The sequence below is a fragment of the Penaeus vannamei genome, chromosome 8, assembly GCF_042767895.1.
Source record: "Penaeus vannamei isolate JL-2024 chromosome 8, ASM4276789v1, whole genome shotgun sequence".
NCBI lineage: Eukaryota > Metazoa > Arthropoda > Malacostraca > Decapoda > Penaeidae > Penaeus > Penaeus vannamei.
In genome coordinates this window covers 23,923,295-23,935,794 of record NC_091556.1, presented here as the reverse complement: position 1 = coordinate 23,935,794, position 12,500 = coordinate 23,923,295, and the positions used below count along the sequence as shown (strand labels likewise).

Sequence of the window (12,500 nt, the reverse complement as noted above, 5' to 3'; positions counted from 1 at the left end):
TACTAGGTTCCTCAGTTCTTTTAAGTAGATAGTAGGCCTATGGCATAATTTTTTCATCTTATTTAATTAAAACACATTAGATATGTATTCCAATATCCTAAAGAAATTTAAAATATGGTCTGGCGCACGCCACATCTAAATTGAGTTTGAAAGCAACATCTATTTACATTTATTTTAGGCCTAATATATTACTGTTAACAGATAAGTTTCAGTTAAAAGGAAATAAATTATGGTGACTAACCCCTACAGAATAGGGAAAAATTTGAGACAGTTTTTTGACCCATCTAACCCCAGAAAAAACTGTCCTACCCTCGTCAAGGCACCTCTCACTACTTTTAGCGGACTCTGTCCCCACTGAAATTACCTGTTAACCCCTATGATCCTGATGAAATTACTATCATGTCATGAAAAATTTGGCTTCAGGGGCAGGTGACATGAAATGACATCATGGGAAAATTTGTCACTAGGCCAGGGTAACAGGAACTTATCATGAGAATTGTGGCCAAAGGGAATAACTTGCCACAAGTCCACAAAATCTTGGAGAGTGATTAAACTCAGTGTGCATTTAGGAAGGGGCTTTTGCATAATTTCCATTGATAAACGAGTCATGAATGGAAGAATGCCAGCTCCAGGGAGGGCACCGTTTCCTTGTTCAGGATCCTATTTCCAGCCACCACGATCAGGATGCAGCTTGTATTAGAGAATATTGAATATAAAAAAAAATAAAAAATGACAAAAATATTACAGTGTTACTTATTGTTATCATTGTTGCAGAGTTATGGACTACCTACAAAGATGATATAGAGTCTGTATAAGGAAAACAGTCTATTACCATCTGGATAAAGCAAATCAAATCAAATATAAACATTGGCAGATGGCAAAAAAGCTAAAATCCCTTATGCAGAAAAAGAGAAAATAAATATTGCAAAGGGGGGAATGGAGTTTTGTCACCACACACAAGAGTTTTTATGCCCTAAGCCTACAAGTGCACACATGGCAGAGTGGCTGCTCAAGTAAGCCTAATGCCTATATTTAGGGTCACATGATGGCAGTGAAGCATCTGGATCAAACTGGTTAAAATCCTTAATTTTGAGTTCTCTTCACAAAATGTTTTCTTTCAGTGAATATTTTGAGAAGTGTTTTGTTGAAAACACTGAATATGCATGATTCTGCATATATTGTAAGGAGAGATAGAGAGAGAGAGAGAGAGAAAAAAAAGAAAGTCCCAGTAAAGGTGCTGCCACACTAGTCCTTTTTCCATCATTTCCCCCCCCCCCTGAAAATTGTCAATTTTTGTGAGAATTGTCAATTTTCCACTCAGGCACAATAATGATCCTTTCTGTTAAAAACTTTCCATCAAGTTTTTCAGCCAAGCATAGTCAAGAGCTATATTCGAGAATTAACCCAATGCCGACGGGTGAAAATGTTTGGCAAGTGGACGTAATAATAGGATTGTTGGCGGGCATCAGGAGTTCCCCACTTGCGCCCAGCTTGTTTGGTAGTTTGCGAGCGACATTTGGCACCTAACAGCTTTTATTTTGCTGTAATTTATAAAAATATTATAATTTTGAAGGTTTACTTTCATTATAAGCGCCATTGCCTAAAGTCTTTACCATATCAATGAAGTTACTATCGGAGAAAAACAAACTCTGTCTGATGAGCCAATAGCGCGGGAATGAGCATGATACATTGCCATCCATTTTTCGGTCCACAACAGCCATGGCATGTACGTACATGCCACCCATCAACTAGTGGTTAAATTGTAACACAGATAATATGAGAATAAATTTAGTACATATACTATAAAACAATAGATCAGTAAATATAAAATCTATCCTTAATTGACATTAATAAAATTTGATATAAGTATTCGCAAGAATGTTTACATTCGTGAGAGCAGTGCATGCCATTCCTCTCCACTTTTGATATCACAGATCCTGTTAATTTTCCTGGACATGCCTTTCTGAGGAATTTCTCACCGATAGTATTCGTCAGAATCGTTGCCTCTGGGATATCAGAGATGACAAGTATAAAAAGAATAAATTAAAAAGGAAAGCATACAATGATATCATTTTCCGTGACTGACACAATCGTTCTTTCAACCCGTGTGACTATGCATCTCAAAAAGTTGACAATTTATGAAAAACTGAAAAAAAAAGAAAAAAAAGAAAAAAAAAGTACTAGTGTGACAGCACCTTTAACTGCATTCTGCTCTTATAAACAGTATTAGATTCAAACACTTTTGGCCTTAGAGAATCACTCCTGGGCTTTCTAGTAATTGAAAAATCTGGTTGAGGGCCCAGGTGACATGAATATCATGTTATGAGATACTGTTGCTGTGAGGTGGGTGACATGGATGTCTTGCCATGAGTACATAAAGCTCATGGAGAAAGATTAGATGTATTGGACATTTAGGAAAGGGACTTTTGCATGCACTATCCCTGAACCATGGCTCCAGAGTGAACTCTACTTCCAAGCTCAGGATCCTATTCCTGCCTAATTTGATAAGAGGCATAATGTGTATTACGGAAAACTCAATTATATGAAAATATAAAAAATTGCACAAATAACAATTTTTTGATGTTGAAGCATAACAAAAAGACTGAAAAATGGGGAGAAAAATTAAAAATTGCTCATTTGAAAAAGTGATGATAACAATGCAATGGGGAGGCAAAGGGTCTTGATACCACACACAAGTTTTAGTATGAGCCAGGCCTACACACAAGGTTGAGTCACCACTCGTGTAAGCCTTGTGGCCAAATTTTGGCCTGTATCCACCTGGATCCAACAGTTTAATCATCTAAAGCATAATTCACTCAATATAATCATATATGATAAGAAAAACAGAACTTACTTGATAGTTGGGTCGTGGTACTCTCCACTTTTGTGGGTGGAATCACTAGGGTCCTGTGTAGGTGGGTAGCCTGCTCCAAAATATGATGGAAATGGTGCCTGGCCTGGAACACTAGGGCCTGGTGGTGGATGGCTTATGGAAGAATATCCTGATGGGATGGCCATATAACCTGTATTATAACCTGGGTATCCTGACACAAAATTAGGAGGATAACCTGGAGGTGGCTGCCATTGGTAGGCTGCCTCCTGGGGCATGGCATGAGGGGGGGGATACCCAGGGGGTAGATAAGAGGGAGGATAACCTGGAGGGGGTGCATACTGGGAGTAACCGGGGGGAGGAGCAGTAAAAGGTCCTGCAGGTGGAGGAACAGCACTTCCCGCAGGTGGAATAGGGACATGTAAGATCGGATCTTCAGTTGAACTTAAACTAGATAAACTCATCCTATCATCATCAATACCATTTACTTGACTATCTTCTTGCATAGACTCTACTTTCACTTCACTCTTAATTTCTTTCACTTTATCATTTCCTTTAGTCTCTTTACTTTTCTTTTTCACTTTCTTTTTCTTGAGCTTTTTTAATCTTTCTCTATTTTCCTCTTTCTCTCTTCTTTGCGCTTCTTTCTTAAGTTCATTCCCCTTCTCATGCCAATATAAGTACATCTCATGTGACAAGAATGGGGATGGAGGAGATGACAGAGGTTCTAAAATGTTGGCAAGAAGAGCCCAGTCTGACTTGCCCTCCCCTCTGCTAGATTCTTTTGAACTATCACCACCTTCACTATCACTTTCCAAATCAGAGGAAGAACCAGTATCTGAGTCTGTGGTACTGCTACTTGAGGAAGTGGGACCACTAGATTCCTTTTCCTTCACTCTATTCTCCTCCTGGACAATGTTTTCCTTCTTCTCCTCCTCATCATCACTTCCCAGCCCAAGAGCCAGGAATGGGGGAGCCATCCCACTGTCCTTGTTCTGCAGCAGCATGGCAATCCTAGTGTCCAAGTCCAAATTTGATTTGTCCTCCTCTTCTTCAGACTCGTGTTTGGGAGGTTTGTTGTTGATATTGATGGCTGGCTCCATCTTCTCCAAGCGTTCATCGAGCTTGGATCTGCCAGCACTCTTGTTCTCATATGGACTGTCATTATGGGAGTTGCGCTGATACTCCAAGGAATGATATTGAGTGGTGTCCCATGCATGGTGTGAGTTGGAGGAATGATGTTCACTTTGAGGATGAGGCTGGATATGGCCAGATGGGTGAGCTGCCCAGGGTTGCTGCTGTTGCTGAGCTGTACCTGGAGTACCTGCAGGGCCCCAGTGGTGTCCAGGTGGGACATTGGGAGGGTACCTGAAATGAATCATGACCTTATTCTTTTGAACTAGATTTTTTTACTATACACATACATTTTTGGAAGACGATAAGAATAGATGTATCCTGCATAATCAGTATACACCATACTTACGTTCCTCTAAATTCTTGGTATTGGTAACCCTGGTAGTGGTGATGATATTGGTCATAACCTGGGAAGTTTGGCTGCTGGTATCCATACTGCTGAGGTCTTGCCTCAGGATAGAATGAGGCAGGCATTGTGGTATTTGTTGATGAAGAGGGGGGCTGGAAGACACTACTGCCAGGTTTTCTAGCATCTTCATATCTGCAATTTTTTTTATTCATGTTATGTTACTCATAATATTCAATAAACAGAGTGATGATATGCCATCTGTGTAAAGAAAACACTCAATTACTAACTGGATAAAGCTAATCAAACAACAAATAGCGTGGCCATTTAGCCATGTGATTGCCATGAAGCAACTGGATTCAAGTGGTTAAATGGAAAGATGCAAAATATTCTCAGTTTGAAAAATTGTCACAGTGCATGAAAAATGTAGGAAATTATATACAAAAGAAAACAGTGCTGAAACTTTTCAATTAAGACATAAAACCTTTCCAGATCCCAAACTATTTCTAAGATTTGAAGACTTAGATTTTGATTTTCTTGATAACTGTTTATTTTGTGGTGAAGATGCATCTGACGAGTTTTATGAAAAACAGGGCAAAAAACCTGTAAGTGATCTTGACCCACTGCCACCGGGTGGCATGTACATACTTGCCATAATTCGCCACTCCCGTTTTCCAGTGGCATGTATGGCCATGCCATGATCTTTTTTTTGCAAATACATGAAAATCTTTTCTTTTTGACACTGAAACATTGATGGATTAGTTTTTTTATAAATATTATTATTTTTCTTGCACTATACATTTCATAAGACATACTCAGGCTTCAGAGGAAAGCGTCTACAAAATTACGTTGACAATCGGTCCGCGACTCGCGAAACATGTCAGTCGCGGTGTGATTCAGCGCCCGCGAGCGCGTGTATGCAATACTTTTCGCTTGTGTATATATGTGAATGTGCGTGTGTGTGAGCATCAGAATGTAATTCAGTGTGTGTGTATGCAGCAATAGTATTCGTGTGCATGTGCGTGCTCTCGTGTGTGTTTGTGTGATTCAGCTTGCGTGTATGCAGCAGTGGTATTCGTGTGCGTAAATGTGTATGCGTATGCGCGCTCGCGCGTGATTCAGCATGCATGTATGCAGCAACAGTATTCTCGTGCGTATGTATGTATATGTGTGCCCTTGCGCTCTCACGTGTGTATGCAGCAATAGTATTCGCTTGCATATATATGTGTGCGTGTGCATGTTAGCACGTGTGTGTGTGTGATTCAATGTGTATGCAGCAATACTATTTGCATGCGTATATATTTGTGCATGTTCATGCGCATGCATCTGTGTGCGTCTGTATGCAGCAGTACTATTCGCATGTGTATATGTATGCACGTGTGTGCGCTCACGCGCTTGCGTGAGTGTTTGCGTGTGTGTTTGCGTGTGTGTCTGTATGTGTATGCGTATGTGTGCGTATGTGGGTAAAAACAAAAACAAAAAAAAAAAAAAAAAAAAAAAGCCAGCCAGCAATGAGAGTAATATCAAAGCAATTGATATGCAAAGAGAAAATAAAGAAAAATAGAAAAGAAAAGAGAAAATCACTGCAGACAAGGCTAATGGTAGTTGAACGAGGGAACGAGGCTTGAGGTAGTTTGCTTGCCTGTGGATTGTTTGCTTGCTGGTGGATAATTTGAGAACCAAGGAAATGGCGCAATATGATTGGCTGACAAAGGTAATATACAGAGGTGTGGTAGGCAGGCCTATTCAGTCTACTTCTGCTGTGAATACCCTGAAGATGCCTTGGAACACACGCACTTCATCTGCTGCCGCTGCTGCCTCTCCCAACGACCCTCAGCCTTCCACCTCGGCTGTCCCCTTGCACTTTTTCGACGACTCGTCGGACGATGAATCCGGCGAGAGGTTCGTGCCGAGGGGTCGGGTACGTATCGAGAGTAGCAGCAACAGCGAACTCAGTAGCAACAGCAAACTCAGTAGCGACAGCGGCGATGATTCCGAATTAGATTTCGTGTCTCACGACACGACTCTAGATTCGGATGAGCCGCTGTCTGCTTACGCCCAGCGGTTGCGGGAGCGGAATTGTCCTGGGTTCCGGTGGAGGAAGAAGGAGAATGTTCCCAAGAGGTTTGATTTCAGGGCCCAGGCTGGGGTCAACACCCCCGGGGTGGACTCTGATTCCAGTCCGTTGGAATTATTCACCTTGTTCTTTACCGACGAACTCATGAATGTGATCGTCCGTGAGACAAACCGGTAAGTTCACGTAATTTTTTGTTTCATTTACATATTTTTGTCAAATTGAATATATATATATATATATATATATATATATATATATATATATATATATATATATATATATATATATATATATATATATATTATGTGAATATATAATGATTAGATTGTGTACAATGGCTAATTTTTGTATTTCTATCTTTCCAGGTACCACCGTCAAAAACCAGCACCCAGGTCTTCTCATATAACGGACTGGGTAGACACCTCTGCCTCAGAACTTAGGATCTTCATCGACCTCAGAATGGCCATGAGGTTGAATCCTAAGCCCGAGCAGAGGAGTTACTGGTTGACCGATCTATTCAACCTCAGTCCCTTGTTCCCAGTGACTATGACGCAGGATTGTTTTGATCAGCTGAGGCGCTCCCTCCACATGGTGGACAACGAGGGGAGTCATCCTCCCGATGACCGCCTGTGGAAGTTGCGGCCAGTTATCGAAACTCTCCAGCGTCGGTTCTCGTCGGTCTATACTCCTCCCAGGAAGATTACGGTCGACGAGTTTCTCTGGAAATTTCGGGGGCGCCTTGTAGCCGTGACCTTCAACCCCAGCAAGTGCTCACGCTTCAGGGTAAAGGTTTTTAAGCTCACTGTCAATGAAGGCCAGCAAGGCTACATATGCGCCTTCGAAACTTACACGGGCAAGGACAGAGGCGACATACCCGCATCTCAGAGGGCTGTCATCCACTTGATGGGCACAGCGGGCTTATTTGAAAAAGGGTATGACTTATATACCGATAATTGGTATACGTCCCCTACCCTTTTTCATTGCCTGCAGAGCAGGGGCATGAACGCGGTTGGCACAGTGCGTGCCACCCGCAAATTCATGCCTACTGATCTGCAGGTAAAAGCCCGCGGAGATGTGGACAGTCACAGCACGCCTACAGTCATGTTGTGCCTGCAATGGCGCGACAGGCGTGAAGTGACGTTGCTGTCGACTATCCACAAAAGCGAGATGGTCGCCACCGGGTCCCGCACAGGGTTTGAGAGGATCAAACCCCAAGTAGTTGCAGACTACAACTGTGGGATGAAGGGGGTCGATACCAGTGATCAGCTGGCTATATTGTACCCGAGCACTCGCAAGTCCCTCAAATGTAAAAGGTTTTGTTCAATCTTCTTGATATGGCAGTCGTCAACACCTTCTCATTGCACAAGGTGCTCGGAGGGCGATTGACTCAGCTGATCTTCAGGAAGAAGCTTGCAGAAGATCTCATGCAGCTGGGGTGTCACCGTGGTAGAGAGGTCAGGTCACGGTCCCGCTCCTGCTCTCCGCCCCCAGCTCGGGCTCTTCAGGGTATTCAGTGACAGATTTAAACACCTCACGGCAGATACCGAAGGTGCAGACTTTGCTACACTCATGGCGTGAGGAGGATGATCAAGATGATGTGTTCAGGGTGTGATGTTCCTCTCTGTCGGACTTCCTGCTTTGAGGAATATCACACTCTGAACGCATCTATGTCTAGGTGATCCTCCTCATGCCATGACCTTGTAAATATTGTAAATAATTTACTTTCGTAAATAAAATATGAAACGTAAAACAAAACTTTCTATATCCTCATATACCACACTATTTCTTTACACACTAATATGAAATGAATACTGAAGAAAATAATCTTGATATAACATAAAATATTGAAACTTACTTTGAAAAGAATGAAGAAAAGAAAGATGGAAAAAGAAAAGAAAAAGAAAGAAAGCTTCTTTACAGAGCTTGATCCAATGATATTGAACAAATAAGACTCCCAAAAATAACTTACAACAGGAATAAAAAAATAAAATTATATGTGTATTACGTATATGTGATCACGTACTTATAAAACTACACTGAAAAGAGAAATTGAAAGCTATATCTTGCTCATGAAGTAATATTATAGACCTCGTGTGAAAACTAGGATAGTTGATATAACCTAAAAAAATTAATAACGAAAAAAAAAAAACTATGGTTATAAACACGATCATACATCAAACTGCTTACTTTATTCAGAGTAAAGACGAATAATTATCAATTGTGGAGTCCATACTACGAAAAAAACTGTCATACATACTTGACTTCTAAGAAAATATAGCAAACATATACCTTAGAAAATAATAATTATAAAAAATAAAATAAAAATAATTTCTTAGTGATACAAAGAAATGGCAAGGAATCCTGGTATTGCGCGTGAGCGGACGCGCGCCATAGGGTAATGGCACAGGTCCCTGGCAGCGAGGCCCAGGCCGCTGTGAATACTGCCTGGGGAAAGGGTCTTGTGTATCGGAAAATGTTCTGTCGGCAATGGGTTAAGACAATGCACCACGTATAGCCTCTTTATATTAAGGACACAATTTTGAAAGTGAGTGAGAAAAGGAATGATGACATGGATTTAGTTGCTGCAGAGGCATGGTACTAACCAAAATGTATGAAGAAGTTTTACAAGCCATCATGTAGAAAAAACATTGTCATCCCAAAAGTATGTTTCAGAAGCATACATACACATACATATGTGTGTGTATTTGTGTATTTGCATGCCATGCCAGTGCAGAGGAACATACCTGTTTCGCTCAAAATCTGACTTCTCCACTGAACGTCTTTCTCTTTCCCTTTCCCTTTCTCTCTCCCTCTCTCTCTCTCTTTCCCTCTCCCTTTCTCTTTCCCTCTCTCTGGCTGATTGCGATTGGGGCTCATCATCTGAGGATGGAGGTGGAGGCTTGGTTGGGGGAGGGGGTCTTTTCTTTGCTTCTTTAGCTTCTTCTTCTCTCTTGGCTTCTTCTTCCAACTGAGCACCGACTTCCTCCACACGCTTTTTGCACTCTTCTCCTGAAGAGTAAAGACTATGTTCAAACATCTGTTTACATCTTCAATATCATATTCAATTAATAAAAATACAAATAAAACTTGTCATATGATTCCAACCTCCATTTTAACTGCTCTGTAACCTTAAAACTCACCAAAGGGATCAAGAAATACTTGGAGAACCTTGCCCATGAGAGTGGAATTGTTGAGCTTTTTGACACAGATGCGAGCACCTTCTGGGTTTTCAAAGATAAGTCTGGCAACACCCAAGTGCTTTCGTGATAACTCATGATTGAAAATTTCTAATTCTTCTATGGAACCACATTGATGTTTGTTTACCTGCAAAATTGAGAAAGGATAAACTAAGAGCTGGAAAATAGGGATGCATCCTTCATACATCTTCATTTCAAAAATAATGTAAAATATCAAATCTTACAATTCTATTGCATGCAAACAAAAACAGCCATGTCAATACTTACAATTTCATTATGCAGAAACTGCCGATCAATATTGTCATTAATATTGAAGATTGTAACTTCTAAAGGTGGTGGCGGGCCTACATAATCCGAGTCAATCTGAACAGACAAAAAAATTGAACTTAGTATTCTAAGTATCAAGACATTTGTGCAATGACAAACAAATTAAAGGAAACAGAGTGACTTTTATAAACAAAGCTTTCTACTGTTTTGATTTATCATCATTTTTTTTAGAGAGTTAAGATAAAGTCATATAACAATTAAACTGAATCTATATATAGTATTCAATATAAAAATATGGTTACAAAAAACAGGAAAAAAACAGGAAAAAAAGGGGGGGGGGGCATATTCGCATGAAATGCATACATGTACACTTTTCATCTTTCTCAGATAATTTGGACTGCCCAGCTTTTCTTTTGAGTTTTTAAAAGTAGATTTCCCCTTACAGCTTACCCAAGAAATCAAACATAACATATAAAGCCTTGCCTAGTAGGCTCAGCACAGTCATTTAAGATGGATGTGCCACATCCTTCCACCTCAGCCACCCAACAAACTTACAAGAAGTGCAATTCAACCACTTGGTGATGAATGGCATAGATATTATTCCCATGGCATAGCTAAACTTATTAGCAGGTGGCATGTACCTCCATACTATGCACAGTCAAGCCTTCTGCAAGCTGTGTTTGGTAAACAACTGTTCCCTTTTCTGGCCATTCCTGCTATTAATGCATTACGGCCCCTGCAAATTAGGCTTACTGTTTTTAACCTCACTTATTGAAATATGTATATATTGCAACCAAAAACCTAGAGTTGGAAAAATACAGGAAACCCTCGTTGGTACCAAGGTAATGACTCAAAATATTGAGCTCTACAGTTGGACAACTTGAGATGAAAATCTAAATAATTGTTTAGTTGAATTGTGTATGAAGTTTGTGAAACTTTATTGTTTTGGGGGAGAACCAAAGCATACCCTTCTCTCTGTGATCAATATCTATTTTGTGTTTTCAACAGTTTGCCTACTCCCAACAGTTGGCTATATCCATCATATCTCATGAAAGAAAGATTTACCTTTTTCATCATTTTGACAACAGCTGTTAGTATCTCTCTCTCTCTCTCTCTCTCTCTCTCTCTCTCTCTCTCTCTCTCTCTCTCTCTCTCTTTCTCCCTCTCTCTCTCTGTATATATATATATTTATGTGTGTGTGTGTGTGTGTGTGTGTGTATGTGTGTGTGTGTGTGTATGTGTGTGTGTATGTGTGTGTGTGTGTGTGTGTGTGTGTGTGTGTGTGTGTGTGTGTGTGTGTGTGTGTGTGTGTGTGTGTGTGTGTGTGTGTGTGTGTGTGTGTGTGTGTGCGCTCGCGTGTGCGTGTATGTATGTATGTATGTATGTATATATATATATATATATATATATATATATATATATATATATATATATATTTCATTGATACCTTTTTAAAAGGTTGGGGAGGGCCACAAAAACCCTATGTGCACTTCAGCGTTAAAAACTAGTGCACTTACATAACAGCATTTAATCAATATATTTAAACTCTGAAGTTTATTACATAACTGGATATTCATTAGAAAAAATATCAAGCACAATCATAGTGGATTTGAACTATACTGTTACCTTAAATCTTGGGACAGCAATGTCCATAGTCTCTGGGCGAATCCATATTTTTGGTTTTCGTGGGTCACGCAATACAACTGGAGGATATGTTGGATCTCCTTCCACAACACCCTCAAATCTGTTGAAAAGGGATATGATTTAGATTCTGAAATAAGGATAACAACTATCAACTTATTGGTGCTGAATAATTGCACTGTCCACAGTTGTTTTCTTTTGTAAATTTTGTTCACAAATAGATGGCTCCACAAGTGCTCAGTCACAAAGGAGTAAATTATTAGATCAACCTGACCTCACCTGATTTCCCCTTTCTTTAACTTTTCAGTTAAAAAAAGTTCTTATTCTAATGTAAATCATATAAATATTGATTTTTATCATAGCCATTATAGTGTCATCAACAATAATAGCAATATATATATTTTTTAATCTTTCTAAAAATCAGGGAAATGGGTAGACAGGTGTAATAGGTAGGATTAGTAACAGATCTCTTATTGACTAAGCACCTGTGGAGCCATCTATGTTTAAACACAATTTATTAACTAAAAATAAATACAGTTCGTTGACTAAAAGTTGATATAATTAAATAGCTAAGAATTAATACAATTAACCCACTAACAACGGGTGTCCCACATATGAGACACCTAAAATATAAACATTGCTGGGCATCCCGCCAGTGTGATGCTGTATCGGGGCTCGTGATCCAATGCAGCAGCGGGCCGCGGCTGGCGGGCAGAGAGAGTCCAGGGCAGCTCAGCCCGCTGATTTTGTAGCCACCCGGAATATTTTATTTTCGGCTTCAAAATATACCGGCGTTAATGGGTTAATTAACTAAAAAGCACAGTGGACATTTATTTTATTCCACCCAAGCATCAATGGATTAAAGAAGTCCTAAAACAGAGGTTTGCAAATTTACCATGGGGATTTCAAATTTACATCATGATATCAAATCTGCACACATACTAAGATAATGCTAATCTACTTAAGGGGGCTGACAATACTTGGAAGGGAGGGGGGGCATCGTAAACA

The 12,500-nt window shown here is 40.0% G+C and overlaps 1 protein-coding gene across 2 annotated transcripts in view; it reads right to left on the bottom strand.

The window, feature by feature from the left end:
• Nucleotides 1–12,500, bottom strand: part of LOC113804461 (histone-lysine N-methyltransferase SETD1) — a 61,254-nt gene that overhangs the window by 34,377 nt on the left and 14,377 nt on the right. For both annotated transcript variants that reach the window (XM_070124436.1, XM_070124435.1), the window contains exons 3-8: nucleotides 11,478–11,595; nucleotides 9,852–9,947; nucleotides 9,528–9,711; nucleotides 9,132–9,396; nucleotides 4,314–4,505; nucleotides 2,855–4,198 (exon numbers count right to left, since the gene is read on the bottom strand). In XM_070124436.1, coding sequence (XP_069980537.1) covers nucleotides 2,855–4,198; nucleotides 4,314–4,505; nucleotides 9,132–9,396; nucleotides 9,528–9,711; nucleotides 9,852–9,947; nucleotides 11,478–11,595 — 2,199 coding nt within the window. The remainder of the gene's footprint in view (nucleotides 1–2,854; nucleotides 4,199–4,313; nucleotides 4,506–9,131; nucleotides 9,397–9,527; nucleotides 9,712–9,851; nucleotides 9,948–11,477; nucleotides 11,596–12,500) is intronic.